Source organism: Conger conger, chromosome 14 (genome assembly GCF_963514075.1).
Source record: "Conger conger chromosome 14, fConCon1.1, whole genome shotgun sequence".
Lineage (NCBI taxonomy): Eukaryota > Metazoa > Chordata > Actinopteri > Anguilliformes > Congridae > Conger > Conger conger.
In genome coordinates this window covers 8321799-8341354 of record NC_083773.1, presented here as the reverse complement: position 1 = coordinate 8341354, position 19556 = coordinate 8321799, and the positions used below count along the sequence as shown (strand labels likewise).

General features: G+C 49.6%; 2 protein-coding genes across 3 annotated transcripts; both read right to left on the bottom strand.

Annotated features, from left to right (window-relative positions):
* Window positions 1-676: 676 nt before the first annotated feature.
* LOC133110020 (activity-dependent neuroprotector homeobox protein-like) lies at window positions 677-8742 on the bottom strand. The gene is made up of 4 exons (XM_061219836.1): window positions 8342-8742; window positions 6529-6641; window positions 5798-5890; window positions 677-5037 (listed from the first exon to the last, which is right to left on the bottom strand). Exons 2-4 carry the CDS (start codon window positions 6634-6636, stop codon window positions 1921-1923), a joined length of 3318 nt encoding a protein of 1105 aa, XP_061075820.1. The 5' UTR covers window positions 6637-6641; window positions 8342-8742; the 3' UTR covers window positions 677-1920.
* A 913-nt stretch (window positions 8743-9655) lies between these two features.
* si:dkeyp-97e7.9 (DEP domain-containing mTOR-interacting protein) lies at window positions 9656-19310 on the bottom strand. Of its 2 annotated transcripts, none has more exons than XM_061218855.1 (9): window positions 18989-19310; window positions 17755-17933; window positions 16728-16851; window positions 15652-15830; window positions 13093-13317; window positions 12678-12815; window positions 12464-12534; window positions 10951-11055; window positions 9656-10822 (listed from the first exon to the last, which is right to left on the bottom strand). In XM_061218855.1, exons 1-9 carry the CDS (start codon window positions 19072-19074, stop codon window positions 10697-10699), a joined length of 1233 nt encoding a protein of 410 aa, XP_061074839.1. In that variant the 5' UTR covers window positions 19075-19310; the 3' UTR covers window positions 9656-10696. The 2 variants fall into 2 exon arrangements, with proteins under 2 accessions (XP_061074839.1, XP_061074840.1); XM_061218856.1 differs by having other exon boundaries at window positions 19002-19093.
* Between the last annotated feature and the right edge of the window lie 246 nt (window positions 19311-19556).

Sequence of the window (19556 nt, the reverse complement as noted above, 5' to 3'; positions counted from 1 at the left end):
TCAACCCCATTGGGTTTGTCGTGCTCGAGATATTGGCTCTTAAAAAACGGGGGTGGCACCAAGAAAAGTCACTCGTGAGTCGAAATTGGGGTTTGTGTCAAATTTGCGGCATCATATCTTAAAGAAGGGGAAAAACCATGAAAACTTCTAGAAGGAAAACAACAAATAGATCATTTATTCAAAAATTATACAATGCCAAAAGGGATCCGGCAAGAAAATGACCAAACGTATTGCATATTCAGCCAAGGGAAAAGGTTTCCAACCAAGAACTTAATATTCTTCTATATATTCAAAAATAACCTTAATTCACACTAAAACATACTCTGAAGGCTTCCTACATCAGCACCACTTGGTGTGTGGTATCCACCTGAAATACTAGTAAATATCTGGGTTAAGAACAACCCCAAGCAAAATGAAGTCAAATAGATTATTGATTTTATGTACATATACAAGCTGGGCCTGGCCAAAGAAATGAACAAAAAGTGTTTCCATTCAACAAAGTAGATGGTAAGGTAGAGAGATTCCAATCAAAATGAAACTTTGTGTCCTTCAAAAGGCATTATTGGCTTACTTAAAAAATTGAGTTGACACTCTAATGCCTTTGCATTTTTTGATTGGTTAAAACAGGACCTCAATTAACAATGGCACGATTTAGCATTTTTGAATCGAATTTTCTGAGCAGTATTATCAAAATCGGAGCATGTAATCAGGATATTTTAGTACATGTTTTCAGGGTTTTCCCTGCTTTAATGCCAAGGAATCGACACAAACCCCAATTTCCACTCGCAATGAGTTTTTGGGTACCACTCCCCCCTTCATTAAGAGCCAGTATCTCTAGAAAGACAAATCCAATGAGGCTGATGTTTTGCATTTCCTCCATTTACTAAATAAATAACATTTACACAAAGTTTGAGCAAAATTGGGCACAAATGGTCACCCTCGACAATTTGTCAAAATTGACAAATTGGTCAAAAATGGTCACCCCCGACACCACTGGTTGAGTTTTTCGCAGAATGACCCCCAGACTATGCTCCTCAAACACAGTCCTGGGACCCACTGCATAGGCTGGTAATGGAACATACAAAGAAAATTATTGTCACAGGTCACAGAAACGAAATCATTTACTCAAATATTCCCTTTGAACAAATTAAGTTTAAAGGAAAAATTATAGTCCAACTTAAACAGCCTTAACCGATTTTAACAAACACCTGCTCAGGACAAACCTGGGAACCGCTGCTACAGAAAACAACAATTTTCGAAGAATTGAAAAATAATTAACCGAAATGAAAATAAAGGCATTACTATGTTGTTTAAACTGCAGTTTTATGCATGTTGACCAATCATTTTTGTAACTTACTGTAGTTCTCTTTTTATATAAAAGAAATCTAACAAAAGAGACAAGACACTACAGCACAGTTTACTCCAACTGAACCAAGAACCAAAGTGTGCACAGAAGCGCAAAGATGGGGAACACAGCCAGCAAAAGCCATGTCTCCTCAAATTTCTGAAAGACTACAAATATATATATATATATATATATACATCATTAGGTAGGACTATAGGAAAAATGTCAGCTTTCATGTTTCTTTTTTCAAAAAACATAACCTTCAAAGCGAGTACCTTTGCAACCCTCCGGTGGTGGAATAATCAATAAATTATCTGAAAACGTAACCTAAGAGCGAAGGCACAGCTTTCCGTGCCATCGTTGCATCTTCAGCATAGCTCCAGGAATAAGTCCTTCACCGCGCTGGACCGCTCAAAGGCAGCTCAACACAGGCCGGGGCGGGCTGCCATCTCCAGGACGGCCCTCTGGGCCAGCCGATCGAGGACTGCCGTCACCTCTCCCCGTCTCTCCTCAGGCCTGGTGGTGCGGGCCAGCTTTGGGTTTGAGGATCAGTCACGCACGCGTGGAAGCGTGCCTCACGTCTGCTGGGCGCCCAGGCCCGCTGGTTCACTGGGCGGGGCGGCGACCGGCTCTGCTGCTCCACCCCCGGACTCCAGCGCTCCCAAATCCAGGTCCTCTCCCAGGGCCGGCGTGCTGCCAGGGCCCTCGCCCCCCTCCAGATCGTATCCGTTCTCTCCTCCCCGCCAGGGCGCCTCGTCTGAACCAAGGCCATTAGCCTCTCCTCCCTCAGCAGCTCCGCTCTCAGTCCTGGAGGCCTCCATCTGCCCGGCGTCCGGCCCACCCACTCCCGTCGTGCCGTCCCTGGAGCACCCCGCTCCACTCTTCTCCCCCTCCCCATCCTCCTGCGGGTCAGCGTCTGTCAGCTCTCCTAAACCAGTCCCGCTGTCCCTGGAGCTCTCTGCTCCACTACCCTCCCCATCCTCCTGCGGGTCAGCCCCCATCAGCTCTCCCACACCCGTCGTGTTGTCCCTGGAGCTCCCCGCTCCGCCCATCTCCTGCTCCTCCTGCGGGTCAGCGTCTGTCAGCTCTCCCACACCCGTCGTGTTGTCCCTGGAGCACCCCACTCCACCCATCTCCCTCTCCTCCGCCCCGCTCTCTGCGCCCGGGGCTCTCTGCGCCTCCGTGTCCTGCTCCTCCTTTGGGTCAGCCCCCGTCAGCTCTCCCACACCCGTCCCGCGGTCCCTGGAGCTCCCCGCTCCGCCCATCTCCTGCTCCTCCTGCGGGTCAGCGTCCGTCAGCTCTCCCACACCCGTCCCGCGGTCCCTGGAGCTCCCCGCTCCGCCCACCTCCCTCTCCTCCACGCCGCTCTCCGCGGCCGGGGCACCGGGCTCAGCGCAGTTCCCGGAACGCCCCGCCGCGCCGCCCTTGGCGGGCCCCGTGGGCCGGGGCGGCCCCTGCCGGCCGGGGGCGGGCGTGCGGGCCGGGCCCCTGGCGCGGGCGCGGTCGCGCTCCCGGTAGAGGTAGACGGCGGGGAAGCTCATGGTGTGCCGCAGGCGGCTGAGCTGCCGCATGTTGAAGCCCAGCAGCACGGCGGGCCGGCGGGCCTGGCAGTCCTGCTCGCAGGAGCGCCGGCGCAGGGAGAAGTGCCGCGAGACGTCGGCCTTCCACAGCCAGAGCGCCGACGCCAGCTTCTCCACCTCGCGCGGCGACGGGTACGGCTGCCGGTTGAAGTAGCGGGCCAGGAAGGCCTTGGCCTCCTCGTGCGACTTCCCGTCCCGCGGCTGCGAGGACAGCCCCGGCCCGGCGGGGTCCCCCGGCGCCGCGGCGACGCCCCCGGGCTCCTCGGTCCGCCTCCTCTTGGCGGGGGCCGGGTCGAGCGCGAGCGGGCCGGGGAACGGGGCCGCGTGGGGGTCGGCGGGGGCCCGGCCCACGCCCCGGCAGTGCACCAGGTGCAGGGTGATGGTGGAGGCGCTCATGTTGCTGGTGTACACGCCCAGGCAGTGGATGCACTTGTAGGTGAGCTTCTTCTCCACCGGGTGCACCGTCTGGATCACCTGGTGGCGCTCGCGCAGGTGCAGGGCCAGCGAGTCCGAGATGGGGCCCTTGAGGATGGAGAAGCAGAGCGGGCACAGCGTCTTGCCGGCGTCCTTCTTGTGCCGCACTGCGGCCCGCTGAGCTTCGCCGGCGCCCTCCGGGCCCCTAGAGGGCGCCCTCTTGCCGTCGGCCTGGGCGTGGAAGGCGGCCAGGTCCTGCGAGGCGTCGCGCACGCTGCTGCAGTACGTGGTGACCAGCAGCTGCACGTTCCGCGGCTCGCCGTGCTGCATGGTGAGGTCGAAGGTCAGCGGCGAGTCGGTGGTGGCGCCGCCCGCCGCCTCGCCCGGGTGCGTCTGCCGCACGTGCGCCACCAGGCGCTCCACGTCGTTGAAGGTGGAGAGGCAGTGCGGGCAGGCCAGCCCGTGGATCAGCATGTGGTTGAGCAGCGTGTCGCTGGGCAGGTAGCGGTTGCAGTACAGACACTTGCTGGTGAAGTTGTGGATCTTCACGATGTAGCTGGCCACCGCCCGCACCTTCTGCGCCTTGTGCTCCTTCTCGAAGTGCGCGTTGTACACGTTCTCCGGGAAGAGCTCGTTGCAGATGGTGCAGATCTTCCACTTCTGCGTCTGCGCCGTGTTCACCGCCGGGCCGCCCGCCTTGCTGGGCGCCACGCGGAAGGAGGGCAGGGAGGAGGAGGAGAACGAGGAGGAGGAGGAGGAGGAGGAGGCTCCCAGGCCCAGCCATTTGGAGACGCCCCCGTTCGCCTCGAAGAGCTTCTTCGCGGAGAGAGACTGGAGGGGGACGGACCCCTGCGTGTTGCCGGGCAACGTGATGCGTACCTGCGGGGGGGCGGAGGAGAGGGGCTGCAGGGCCCCGCCCTTCAGGGAGAAAAGCCCGGGCTTAAGCCCCGCCCCCACGGGCACCAAGCGGCTCAGCTGCTGCGGGGTGAGCGAGCGCCCGGCCGCGGCCCCGCCCTTCTGCCCCGCCCCGCCCGTCACCGTCACCCTCTGCCCCGCGCCCCCGGCGACCGCGCCCTTCGGCCCCGCGGCGGAGGCCTTGGGCGCGATGGGCAGCAGGGGCCCGGAGCGGGCCAGCGTGGCGTGCCCGATCATGGCGGTCACCTGGTAGCCGATGCGCTCGTGGTCCTCGATCACGTGCTGCACCAGGGCCTCCAGCGTGCGCGGCACGAACAGGCAGCGCTTGCAGTGCAGGGTGTCTGCGCGCCCGGAGCCCGCCGCCCGCTCCGCGGGGCCCCGGCTGATGTAGGGCGTGGCCACGTGCTGGAAGTGCTCGCGGTAGATGTGCTTGCGCACCACGTTGTACAGGTGGTCGCGGTACGTGCACTTCTTGCAGTAGTACATGGCCTGCTCCGCCCCCTCCGGAGGGCGGGGCTTGCGGGCCACGCCCGCGTCCTTCAGGGGCCCGGCCGCGCCCTGCCTGGCCATGGCCTGGTTCAGCACGCTGTAGCCCGCGTGGAACAGCTTCACGTGCACCTCCAGCGCCCCCTTCCTGCCGCTGTAGGAGCAGTACGGGCAGTTGAGCAGGATGTGGCTCTCGTAGTAGCTGCTGTGCACGTTGCGGAAGTGGCTGTGATAGGCCGAGAAGACCTTGGAGGAGAAGGGGCACCAAGAGCAGCAGAAGGGCTTGGAGCGGTAGTTCTGAAACGCACAGAAACAAACGTAAAACACGGAGTCATGAAAAACACAGAAAACAAACAAACACGGAATCATGAAACACACAAATATAAACAGTCATGAAACACACAGAAACCAATATAAACACAAAGTCATGAAAAACACGGAAACAAAAACACTCACTGAGCACTTTATTAGGAACACCAATTTATTAATGTCATTATCTAATCAGCCAATCGTGTGGCAGCAGTGCAATGCATAAAACCATGCAGAAACAAGTCAGGAGCTTCAGTTAATGTTCATATCAACCATCGGAATAGGGGGGAAAAAATATGATCTCAGTGATTGTGGCATGATTGTTGGTGCCAGACGGGCTGGTTGGGCTGGAGTATTTCTGCAACTGATCTCCTGGGATTTTCACGCACAACAGTCTCTTGAGTTGACTCAGAATGGTGTGAAAAGGGAAAAACATCCAGTGAGCAGCAGTTTCGCAGACAGAAACTCCTTGAATGGATGAATGTGCAGCTGACAAATCTGCAGAAATTGCGTGATGCAATCAAGTCATCATGGAACAGAATCTCAAATAAACGTTTTCAACATCTTGTGGAATCTGTGCCACAAAGAATTAAGGCTGTTTTGAGAGCAAAGGGGGGCCCTACCCAGTATTAGTATAGTGTTCCTAATAAAGTGCTTGGTAAGTGTATGAACGCAGTCCTGGAACACACAAAACAAATATAAGCACAGAATCCAGAAAAGGGGAATAGAGAGTGTGTGTGTGTCTCACTTGTAGCTTTGTGGACGACGGGTCCCACAAGCCCACATCTTCCCAGGTGGTGTTCTTAACGTAGAATTCATTGGGGGCAAACTCTTCGAAATCCTGCACAAGTACGAGAATCAAACAGATTCTGATCAAACACAGGACAGACAAAGGCATTAACACAGCAAACATCAAACTTTACTTACCTGAAAGAACAACCTTTTCCAATTATTCACTAGGCTACCCTAACTGGGCTACAGAACAAGCCAACAACTTCCCACCTCCGTGAAAACCGCAACTCATATGGGCCATTCCATAGTAATGTCAACCTGAGCATGAAAAAATAGACTTACTTACTTCCCAATTAAACTTATTTTGTCCCAAACAGTCAATTGTGACCGTTTTAAAATCTGAAAAAATGTAGGCTAACAACAGGAAAATGCTTAAAAATTGATTTATTAGTCCCATTACCATTTAAATTGGCCATCTATTTGGCTGCCATCTTGAAAACATTCAAAACCATTTCAGACGGTTTTCTCAAATGTCAAAACTGATATTCAGAACCATTTCAGATGACAACAAATATCAAATGATAAAAAAAATTGTATCTTCTAAAAAGAGTCATTTTTCTGAGGTATTTTGTTTGTCATCACATCCATAACGCTGGAATTGCCCATATAGACTACACCCTGATGACCTTAGTCCGGTTATGTCTTCCCCAGGATTGGAACCCATGACCTTCTGGCACAGACCCTTACCTGGATGTGGTCCCTGCAGTACTCCAAACCAATATCCCCCAGCACTGTCTTCACTTTCTTCCTGGCTTTGCGCAAGCTGTTCAGGTTATTCACCGGCAGCTGGAACATGCTTTCTGTCCCCAAACGGGAAGAGAAAGAAACATTCAACGGTAAACGGTTGGAATTTATATAGCGCCCTTTATCCAAAGCGCTGTATAATTCATGCTTCTCATTCAGAAATTCATACACACTCTCGCACACCAACAGCGATTGGGTGCCATGCAAGGCACCAACCAGCTCGTCAAGAGCATTTAGGGGTTAGGCCTCTTAGTCAGGGACACTTCGACACACCCAGGGTGGGATCGAACGGGCAAACCTTCCGACTGCTCTCACCACTTGAGCCAATGTCGACCCCCCACTTACACTGCTGCTCTGTACATCCACTCACGTCCACTGGGCTTCAAAGCGAGCGAAGCCTTGCACTATACACCAGCAACAGCACATTACGTAAAGTAAATACAGTCCATAAAGTCCAGGCGGCATCTGCAGAATTACACCCTCTGCTGTTAACTAAGTAAATAATCCATTTTAGTATTTCTTAATTAGGTGCTTTTCATCTTAACAGCTTGTTAAAAATTATTTGATGGTAATTGGTCATTGGTAATTGGATTTGATGGTAACTAAAAAAACCAGCATACACTCCATGACCGAATTTGGGAACCACCGTGGTAGAGTACGCCGTGGTACATGCATTCACTGCACGGCGGCCTTGCTACTATACTATAGCTGGTAGATGGCGCTACAGAGGACTATACAAGCTTTAGGTTTCTTCATGCGGTCACGGAATGGCGCCTCCTACTGAATTAGCAGAGTCAGATAATGTCCGCAGTCAGTGGGGATGTTGTGGGTGCTTTCGCGCCAAGCTACATGCAGACTGGAGTCATGTGGGAAGTTGCCGTTAATCGGTACATGTTAAAAGCGCGGTTGCTTTCTGCTGCAGTGCACGATGAAGGGGGAAAAACAACATTCGTCCTGGTTTACAAACAGGGAAGCACGTGAAATTGCGTGGTATGGCGAATGACTTATGGCGTTACCAAGCCACGCTACTTTCAGCGCTCCACAATTCAGCCAATCCGGGTCAGGTCAAATAGCCTATCTGAAGATCCCAGACTGGTGATAACTTAGACGTCCCTAAATAATAATTATGCATCAGGAATCGCTGGTTGGATAAGTTAGATTGCCCGACAATGTTTTGTCGTGTTTCTCTCGCTGATGACGGTTAGCTTCAAATGCAGTGATGCGAGATAACTTGTGTCACTGTCTATAACAAAACTAATGACTGACATGCATATAATTTGCATCCTAGCTAGCTAACGTAGCTTGCTTGCCGTTAGGGTACCGTTCACATTGCTCCATGCTCGCGAACTACGTCAGCACGCCAGCTAACAGTTACTTGCGGTTTCTAGCTAGTTAGCAAGCTAAACAAGGTATTCTAGCAAACGTTAACTATCGATCTCAAGTTAGCTATTGAGCTAACAGTTATTGACAAGTGTACATCCGCAGTTATCTACATACCCAGCTAATTATAGCGCGAACATAACGGTATACAACTAAATAAATCACGCAGCTGACAATTACAGAACCAATCAGTGTTATGCGCTACTGTTAGCTAAATCGGATACCCTAAAATCGACATAGTGTACAGTACAGCAGAGGGCAGGGTCTAGGCTGCACCGGCGACCCCAGTTTACCTGTATGTTAATCTAGGTGGTCGAACGGAATACATGCGAGTCTGGTCCCTTTGCTACTGATTTGCAACACTGGACATATTTACCTGGCAGAGGGAGCTTGGGCGGTTAAACACTCCGTAAGAAGACAACCGTGGCAGATGACTGATTTCACTCCCCTTGCTCAGTGCACTAAGTTACCGGAATGAGCCGATGACACCGGCCCAAAAGAGCAACTCAGTCTCCGCTCACTGTTCGTCTCCTTTTGGCTGCCGGTGCAGCTAGCAGCAGCAGCAACTCATTCGCTCACTATCTTTCATATAGCTAGCTAACTAGCCATCTAATAATGGGGAGGAAACATAGTCCTGGTTATTGACAGGGTACTGCAAATGTTCTATAACGGGACCAGAAACAACTAGCTGAAAGTTTTACCCACACTGTAATTATTTCAAAATAACCAGCATTTTATATTTTTATCCACGGACAATACACCCTGTCCCAGCATCTGGTCTGTCCAAAATGGCGCATGAAAAAGAGCGGAAGTGACATATGTAACGTTAATTTGCATAAAACAACTCATTGTGCCGACGGAGATCAGTCGAGCCATGGTATTGTTGTGGTGATAAGATAAAACCATTCATATAGTCTCGACCGAATTTGAATGCCCTCGAACTCACCCTTCTTCGGTTTCTCTAGTAATGCGATTCGTCCGTTTGCAGTTTATTTTCGTGAGTTGCGAAATGGTGTAACCCAGATAAAACTGCTTGTGCTGAAAAGGACCAGTAGGGGGCGCCTAGGCTGAGCTTGAACTGCTCTCGGTAACAGAAAAGAGTGGTGAAGGGTGAAACCATAGTGAAACGCAGCTGGCGTCTTCCTGTGGTAGAAGAAGCTCGGATGTGTACCGTGTCTCATATCATCCTCCTGGACGTCTTTCCTTAGAAGGGGGTCACGTGATTTTATTACCCAGGGCCAGAACTTGGGTCACCATAGATCCATGTGGTTCAGTCCAGCACAACTGGTAGCAGTTAGGCTCTTCTACTGCAGACAGTGAACTGTTTGCCCCATACAGCTTGGTTGAAGTTACACCCTAGTACACATCACCTGTTGTCACCCTTGTTCAAGATATTGTGTGGGCAGAATATAAGGAAATAACACTTTTTTATTTTGTACTACATTTAGGACTAATTGAAATCTCTCTCTCTCTCTCTCTCTCTCTCTCTCTCTCTCTCTCTCTCTGTCTCTCTCTCTCTCTCTCTCTCTCTCTCTCTCTCTCTCTCTCTCTCTCTCTCTCACCCGCTTATTGCTGCTAGAGAAATGAGGGTGCCCACAGCACAACACAACACGGCCGGTGACTTTTATTTAGACTTTTATTTTCACACCAAACAAACACACAGCGCACCAGATAGGGCCCCCGGCTCAACTAGGACTGGCAAACCATCCCCACAGCACCGTCTGTTCTGTGCGTCTGTCCATGGTGCCTGTCAGGCTGTATGCAAGATAAGAAAACCCCTTGGAAACTGTTATGAACTGAGATGGTGCTGCATTAAATATCCAGTTTCCGCGCACTATGACCGCCGATAGAGCAATAGTGTATGGCGTGTGACACTGATCCATGAATATTTCACTTTGCTGCTTTGGGTTGCACCAGTAGACGTACGTTACACATCGCCAGCGTGCCTGCCCAAATGGAGCCAAACGTATGCTAAAGATTAGAGTGAAGGTGGGGTTCAAGGCGAACCATGTAAAAAGCAATGTGTTTCACATCTTTAACAAACTCATAGTTTCATAGTGTATCAAAGTGTCTAGGTGGTGGTGTGGCCAAGCTGGTGTGGCAGGTTTGAATCTCAAAATAGATAAATGAGGCACAAGTGAAATAACACACATACATTATTAAAAAAAATAAATCAAAGAATGCTATTTGAGTGACATTAGGCTGTCAAGTCAATCACTCCAGTTTGGATCAGTGCTACATGCAGAGCAATAGACGACACAGATTCTAAAGTGCTTCTGCTTTTTCTGAAAGAAGGCATACGGACATCAAGGAATGTCAGATAATAATTCAATGTTTATATGTATATGCAAGTGCCAAGATGCCATTACAAGTAAAAATATGAGTAATGCCCTTTTGTAAGTTGAATTATTGCAATATATAAATATGTGGATGCTTCATTAAATATGATGAATATATTTCAAAACACAGTTTAAAAAATATATATATACTAGTTCTGAAAGTAGCAATATTTTGTTCATTAGTCCATTTTTGAAGAGTCCATGTATTGTGAAGAGTTGCAAGATCAGAAAAGATATTGTAAGACTAAATCGGCAAATGCATAAATTATTGCTACTTTGCAATTATTTCAGTACAAATATAGGCATTATATTCAATTTCTGAAAGGATGGTCACAGCATTGGATTGGTGTCTGATCTCTTGGGGATCATAGTCCAGTTTGGGTCTCATCAGCTCAGTCAAGTGGCTCCATCATCTCCAGCACGACTGTACGCGGTCCGGACATGATCAGATTGGTCACTGTGCGATAATGCAGGTGAAGGACACACACCCCGTTCACCTGGCACACAAACTGACGCACCTGGGGAAGGAGAACTCTTTTACTGGTGTGTGTGAGTGTATGTGTGTGAGAGATAGAGTGTCTGTTTGCGTGAGTGAGTGTGTGAGTGAGTGTGTGAGTGAGTGTGTGGCCGTGTTTGTTTATGTTACCTTTACTCCTGCCGCAGCAGCAGGGCCTCCCGGGTCCACAGCTTGGATGTAGCAAGGCGAAGGCCCACGGACCACAATCCCCCAGCCCACAGCATCCCCCACCACCTGCAGAGGAGCACAGGGACGCTACAGCTCTGCTGCTCCGACACACCGACACACTGATACACTGACACACTGACGCACTGACACACTGACACACTGACACGCTGACACACTAACACACTGACACTCTGACACACTGATACACTGACACGCTGACACGCTGATACGCTGACACACTGATACACTGACACACTGACACTCTGACACACTGACACACTGATACACTGACACGCTGATACGCTGACACACTGATACACTGACACACTGACACTCTGACACACTGACACACTGATACACTGACACGCTGACACGCTGATACGCTGACACACTGATACACTGACACACTGACACTCTGACACACTGACACACTGACACGCTGATACTCTGCCTCACCGACACACTGACACTCTGACACACTGACACACTGATACTCTGACACACTGACACACTGATACACTGATACACTGACACACTGATACACTGACACACTGACACTCTGACACACTGACACACTGATACACTGATACACTGACACACTGACACTCTGACACACTGACACACTGATACACTGATACACTGACACACTGACACACTGATACACTGACACTCTGACACACTGACACACCGACACAGTGACACACTGACACACCGACACACTGACACACTGACACAGTGACACACTGATACACTGACACTCTGACACACTGACACACTGACACGCTGACACGCTGATACACTGATACACTGACACACTGACACACTGACACAGTGACACACTGATACGCTGACACACTGATACACTGACACTCTGACACACTGACACACTGATACGCTGACACGCTGATACGCTGACACACTGATACACTGACACACTGACACTCTGACACACTGACACACTGATACACTGACACGCTGACACGCTGATACGCTGACACACTGATACACTGACACACTGACACTCTGACACACTGACACACTGACACGCTGATACTCTGCCTCACCGACACACTGACACTCTGACACACTGACACACTGATACTCTGACACACTGACACACTGATACACTGATACACTGACACACTGATACACTGACACACTGACACACTGACACACTGACACACTGATACACTGATACACTGACACACTGACACTCTGACACACTGACACACTGACACACTGATACACTGACACACTGACACACTGATACACTGACACTCTGACACACTGACACACCGACACAGTGACACACTGACACACCGACACACTGATACGCTGACACACTGATACACTGACACACTGATACACTGACACAGTGACACACTGATACGCTGACACACTGATACACTGACACGCTGATACTCTGCCTCACCAACACAGAGACCCTTAACCGTGGCATTCTCGGGTTGCTTACCGTCAGAACCCGCTTGATGAAGGGCGCACCAGGAGACAGTAGCTCTTGCCAGCTCACTCTCCTCCTCAGCACTGTCAATCAAAGGCCAGCTAATCAGAATCGGCCAATCGATCAGCCAGAGCCAGCAAACAGGACTCCGGTCTCTATCGTGATCAACTCCTGTCATAGGCTACCTCAGGCAGAGAGTACCGTGCCAGGATAAGTGGTCCCTGACCTGATTTGGGGTTGCACTTTGCCAGCGAGGTGGAGCAGAGAGGCACAGGGGGCAGGTACGCATCAGGGGTGTTCTGCTGTGCGGGCCAACTCCCCCTGCGCACTGATGACATCACCCTCATCTCCTTATTGGGCTGCACTGCACACGCAAACCAGCACAAAACAAACATGGAAACAGGAAAAAAAAAAAAACACTAAAGTGTCACAAATTGTGAAAATCAGTGTGTGTACAAGAGAGAGAGAGAGAGGAAGAGGGTGTGTGTGAGAAAGTGTGTCTCATGTGTGAGCTGTGTGTGTGTGAGCAGTGTGAGACAATCAGTGGGTCTGTGTGTATGTGTATGTGAGAGAGAGAGAGAGAGAGAGAGAGCGAGCAAGCGAGAGAATCAGCGTGTCTCCGTGTGTGTGTGTGCGTGTACCAGACAGGAAGTTGCTGTTTCCCTGGGGGAGGTTTTTCCTCAGGATGAAGGGGCTGTCGGTGAAATTCTCCGGCGGGCGAGGCCCCGCCCGCTCCGCCCCCCCCTCCCCGCCCGCCGCGTCCCCCTCGCTCTCCGCGAGCAGCTCGGCCAGACGCCGCCGCCGCCGGAAGTTGATGCAGAACTGATACAGCAGCGCGCTGTCGAAGAAGTGATGCTTCAGGGACACTACGGAGAGAGAGGGAGAGGGAAAACCCACCTGAGAGCTCGACCCCTGTTCGTATAGAGACAGCCGGGGTACGCACACATACACACACACACACACACACACACGCACACATACACACACACACACACACACACACGCACACATACACACACACACACACACACACACACTCACACACACACACACACACTCACACACTCACACACACACACACACACACACACACACACACACACACACACACACACACACACGCGTACACATTCATACTGGGAGTGTGAACCTCAGACGTCACCAAGATAGGATACACATTTGATTCAAGAGGCAACGGTTCTGTGTTTGGCATTATCACAAATTCTGCTATGATCCAAAGCAATGTGATATAGTAAGAAGGGATCAATGTACCATATGTGATCTAGCTAAAACAATCCTGCTACCATGTACACATTCAACCAAAATGCTAGAGAGCAAGATTATGGACAAAATAATAATAATATGTTGTTATGATTCATAAAAATATGGATCAATTTTAGCTTGTGTCGAATAGATTGGATTGATGCCTTTGGGAACACACATATACATCCATACACATATGTACAGGCACACACATATAAACCTATGCACTCATATGCCCTGACACACACCCACACACAAACAGAATCATACACACTCATCTCTCTTTTATTATGAACGCAATCTTTGTATATGCTTATATGTACTGATACAAAAAAAAAATCTTATACTGTACATACAAATACAAAAACACCCTCATCTACACATATACACACCCCCACACAATAGCTTAGACTTGGAACCTGTTTGCCTCAAACATGTTCTCAGAGGAACGGCTTATGGTAGCCATGACATTGGCGTCTGTCATTGTGAAGCCAGGAGCCAGATGGTATTTACATTCAGCAAAAACAGTTTCTGAGTCAGTAAGCACTTTAAAATCCCAATAAACACAGTTAGACAAACTGTTTGACAGTAGTATTGGGCTGAAGGTAGCTGCATACAAACAGTAACTACTGTTATTATGAAACATATTATAATTATATAGTTACTGTTTATATGCAGCTAAATGCTCATCATTTGGGTTTGTAGGTGGCCAAGCCACCATCCATGGAAAATTGACTTAAAGAATTTGAGTTTTCACAAAGTGTAGCTAGCACATACTTTTATATTAGTGAAGCTATCAAAGCAATATACAGCAAGCACTTAAGTCTAAAGTAGTCTATTTGGTCACACTTTACAATAAGGTACATTAATTGTTTTAACTTATGTAGTTGTTAGCATGAATTAATTGACGTACAAATTGACATGCATAAATTAAGCACGACATTAACTTTTCATTAGTTATTGCATTTGTTAACTACGAACTACATTAACATTAATATTCATTAATATGAATTGGCACTAAATATAGTTGTTAACATGAAATAATGATGTACAAACACATAAATAAAGCGATACATATTGAGTTCTCAGTAGTTAGTTAGTTAACTATATTAGTTGATGCCAATTTACATAACGTTATTGTAAAGTATCACTGTCTATTTTACTATGATGAACATATTTGGCAGTTCAGGCATAAACCATTTTGACGGGACCCTGCGTATACATTCCTTATGCTGGGGCCGTAGGGGTACTGCTAGCCTGTTTGTCTAAAAGTGTCCCCACCATATAAAAATGAAAGCTATGCTGGTGGGTGACCGCAGTGATGAGGGCAGAGGGGACAGTGATGGGGGTCAGGGGGGCAGATGGGGCAGAGGGGCAGAGGGGCAGAGGGGACAGTGATGGGGGTCAGGGGGGGCAGTGATGAGGGTCAGGGGGGCAGAGGGGCAGAGGGGCAGAGGGGCAGAGGGGGCAGTGATGAGGGGCAGAGGGGCAGAGGGGCAGATGGGGCAGAGGGGCAGAGGGGCAGACGGGACAGTGATGGGGGTCAGGGGGGCAGAGGGGCAGAGGGGACAGTGATGGGGGTCAGGGGGGCAGAGGGGCAGAGGGGCAGAGGGGACAGTGATGGGGGTCAGGGGGGCAGAGGGGCAGAGGGGCAGAGGGGACAGTGATGGGGGTCAGGGGGGCAGAGGGGCAGAGGGGCAGAGGGGCAGAGTGAGCAGTGATGAGGTCAGGGGGGCAGAGGGGCAGAGTGAGCAGTGATGAGGTCAGGGGGGCAGAGGGGCAGAGGGAGCAGTGATGAGGGGCAGAGGGCCAGAGGGGGCAGTGATGAGGCAGATGGGGCAGAGGGGCAGAGGGGCAGAGGGGGCAGTGATGGGGGTCAGGGGGGCAGAGGGACAGAGGGGCAGAGGGGCAGAGGGGCAGAGGGGACGGGCCCTCACCGTGTTGGATGATTCCGTGCTCCAGCAGGGCGCGGCACAGCTCCAGGCCCTGCCTCCGGCTCTCGGCCTCGCTGTTCTGCAGCAGCCAATCGATCATCTGACAGCCAGGGAACGAGCGCTGATAAGCCACGCCCAGCTCCTCCCTCACCTGCAGGATAGTGCTCCGCCCTAAAATCAACCTGAGGTTCCAGCCACACACACAACCGGCCACGCCCACGTGAATACGAGTGCAGTCACACAACGCAGTTATGATGGCTGCACTGCAGTGTCCGGCTAGAAGCTGAACCAATCTATTCACTCTTGTCAGAACGCAAATAAACACAGGCTTAGGGGCAAACTCAAGAGCGCCAAATATAAAACCAGAGCATCTTTGAATGGAAACAGGACTAGGGGGGTAAAATTTTAGTAACAACAGTCTTTCTATTGCAGCCAATGGCACACTTGAATGCATTGCAATGCACTGCCCCATCAACAATCAATGAATGCCACCATTACTGCTTCCTGGACAGACACTAAACATGTTGCAAAATTTACCAAACCCTTGAACGTTATATTCAGTAGGCAGAACATTTTAAAAAAAACATAACAACATTCTGGAGGAATTTGGCCCCTTGTAAAGTTAAACTTATAGTTCCGAAGTTTAGATCAATAACAATGTATTAACAAAGCAAATAGTCTTATTTACAGTATGAAAGGTTTTGGATATCAACAAGGCAGGAGAATTACTATACGTCATTGTTCAAGCATTAGATTTATGCACCTTTCACAGAACAAAGTGTACCGATAAAGAGGCAAGTAACCAAATGGTCATTGTTACCTGTATGCATGTCTGCTTCCTTTCTGATAGACCATGAGAACACCCCCCTTTGCAATTCCACATCTCCTGCACCTCTATCCCAGTTCAGCTCAATACCCAGGCATGCTGAGTTGAGATAGATCGGAGATAGGTCTCCATTTTCCTTTTGAATAAGCTCTGGTATGCAGGCACAAATGTCCTTGTGGATATCACCTCACTTCGAACACACAATAAGCCGGAGCGCATTGGTTCCGTGTCGAGGGCGCGTAGTGAGTCTTACTGTTCGTAGAGCCTCTGGCCGCGGATGAAGACCTTCACCTCCGAATTGAAGGGGAACGTTCCGTCGTCCTTGCGGAAGCGGTACAGCAGTTTGGCGTCTCTGAACACGGAGCACTTGTCGCACACTGAAGGAGAGACATGGTACACAGTTACACACACACCCACACATGCATGCGTGTGCGTGCACACACACACACACACGCCGCATGCATGTGCGCGCCCAGACACACAGACACACACACACACTCACACATGCATGCATGTGCACGCACACACACACACACACACACGCATGCATGTGCGCGCCCAGACACACACACACACACACACACACACACACAAACACACACATGCATGTGCGTGCCCAGACATACACACACACACGCATGCATGTGCGCGCCCCGACACACAGACACACACACACACACACACGCATGCATGCATGCATGTGCGCGCCCAGATACACAGACACACACACACACACACACTCATATATGCATGCATGTGCGCGCACACACACACACACACACACACACACACACACAGAGCCCATATGGCCCTATACACTCAGTGAGCACTTTAGTAGGTATTTATTAGACTTATTTTTTAGACATATGAAGTCTTCTACAGCTGTAGCCTATCCATTTAGAGTTATGATGCGTTGTGTGTTCAGAGATGTCTGTCACATTCCTGTCTGCTTGGACCAGTCAGACATTTCTCATTAACAATGCGTATCTGCCCGCAGAACTGCTGCTCACTGGATGTTTTTTGCAAACTCTAGAGACCGTTGTGCGTGAAAATCCCAGGAGATCAGCAGTTTCTGAGATACTCAAACCAAAACTGTGTGGCACCAACACTCATTCCATGACCAGAGTTACTTAAATCACATTTCTTCCCCGTTCTGACATTTGGTCTGAAAAACAGCTGAACACCTTGACCACGTCTGCACGCTTTTATGCACTTAATTAAAAAGCTGGTGTACAGGCCTACCTACTAAAGTGCTCACTGAGTGTAGGTACGCTCTGTACCTTGGTGTAGGATATCATGTTCCATCAGATGCTGCATCAGACGAACCGCGGTGGCTCGGTCTGGCGCCTCCTTGTGGCCGATCAGCCAGTCCGTCAGCTCCTGCGCCACAAAGCAGTTGGGGTAGGTGCGCAGGTGATACCGCCGGTCCTTGATCAGCTTGCTGTCGTGCAGTCGCAGCCTTCAGAGGGAGATGTGTGTCTGTTACAAGCATTTCGCCATTGCAGTGTGGCCTGATGGGAAAATCTGCTGCACCAGAATGTGCTTGGCTTGTACGTTTTTGATGGCATACAGCTGTAATGTCTCTGAGCAAAGACGTAAACCTGAATTCAAAGGAGCGCTGTCACGCTTGTTTCAGTTGATCTTATTTGGATTAAAGATTAAATTATGTGTGTATGCATTTTTAAAATCACCGTCAGTGTAGAAGTCAAAATCGAAAAACTCGTCCCCGAACTCGGCGAAGTCACAGCTGCCCATCATATTGCTCAGGGTAGCCAAGTCAGGTTCCGGGATGTTTGTATGCTAACATTACCGTATTTTCGTGTGAGTGTTTTGTAATCGCCTGGATGGGTGGCCATCCACAAACCAGTCTCTGCGTTCTAGGGTGGGGTTTGAACGCCCGTTACCTTCTGGGAAACACAGACTGGAGATTCATGTTTGTTTTGAGTCGTTTAGCCCCATATCTAAGAAACGACTACACTGACGGTGATTTTAAAAAAAAATGCCTACACACATAATTTAATCTTTTAATCCAAATAAGCACAACTGAAACAAGCGTGACAGCGCTTTACTAGGACAGAATATAATCCCAGGGCGGGGTGCTGCAAACCCTATAAGCCACACTGCTGTTGTCAGGGAGCACATTTCACAGGCATTCAAACTAAAGCAGTTTGTCTGTATGTTTCAAGGAAGACACTCAGTAAAAAAAGCATTATGGACCAGTTTCCCAGACACAAATGAAGTCTAGTCCTAGACTAAATTCAATTTTGAATGGAGATTATCAATTCAAACCTTAGCCAAATACTAATACTTAATTAGACTAATCCTAATCTGTGTCTGTGAAACCTTTATCAGTCCTCACACCATTCTTCTAGTGCTACTGGTGGAATACATTATTATTTATATGAAGGAGAGCAGCTCTGCAATCCTGCTGCTCCACACAAGAAAGATTCACGGGCAGGTACCATGGAGCAGGTATCATGGAGCAGGTATCATGGCTCTTTTCCTCTTCCTTACCTGAGCTGCTCACCTGCGATCATCACCTCCGCCTTGTGCTGCCTTGCAGTGGCTTTCCTCTTCATGCTGGTGTCAATCTTCTTCATCTGTTTCTAGCGTACTCACACTGATACACTGACACTTATACACTGACACACTCACACTTATACACTGACACACTCACGCTGATACACTGACACACTCACACTGATACACTGACACACTGACACTTATACACTGACACACTCACACTTATACACTGACACGTTCATACACATACATGGACACACTCGCGCTGATACAGTAACAGATTCACGCCGATACCCTGACACACCCACTGACACATTCATAGCTCATGTAGAAGTGATCAGCCAAGCCTCAAGACCTCTTTATAACGCCCTTTGTATTTACTAAACACACAGCACATGCCCCCGCCCACACACCCTTGGAGGACAATGTTGTGTACACACACACACTCGCACACTTTCTATTCCCTTTCTTTCTCTTGCTTTGGCTCTGAACTCCAGCACATTCAATTTGAAAAAAAAAACAAAAAACAAAACAAAACAAAATGTGCAGGCTGTCAACT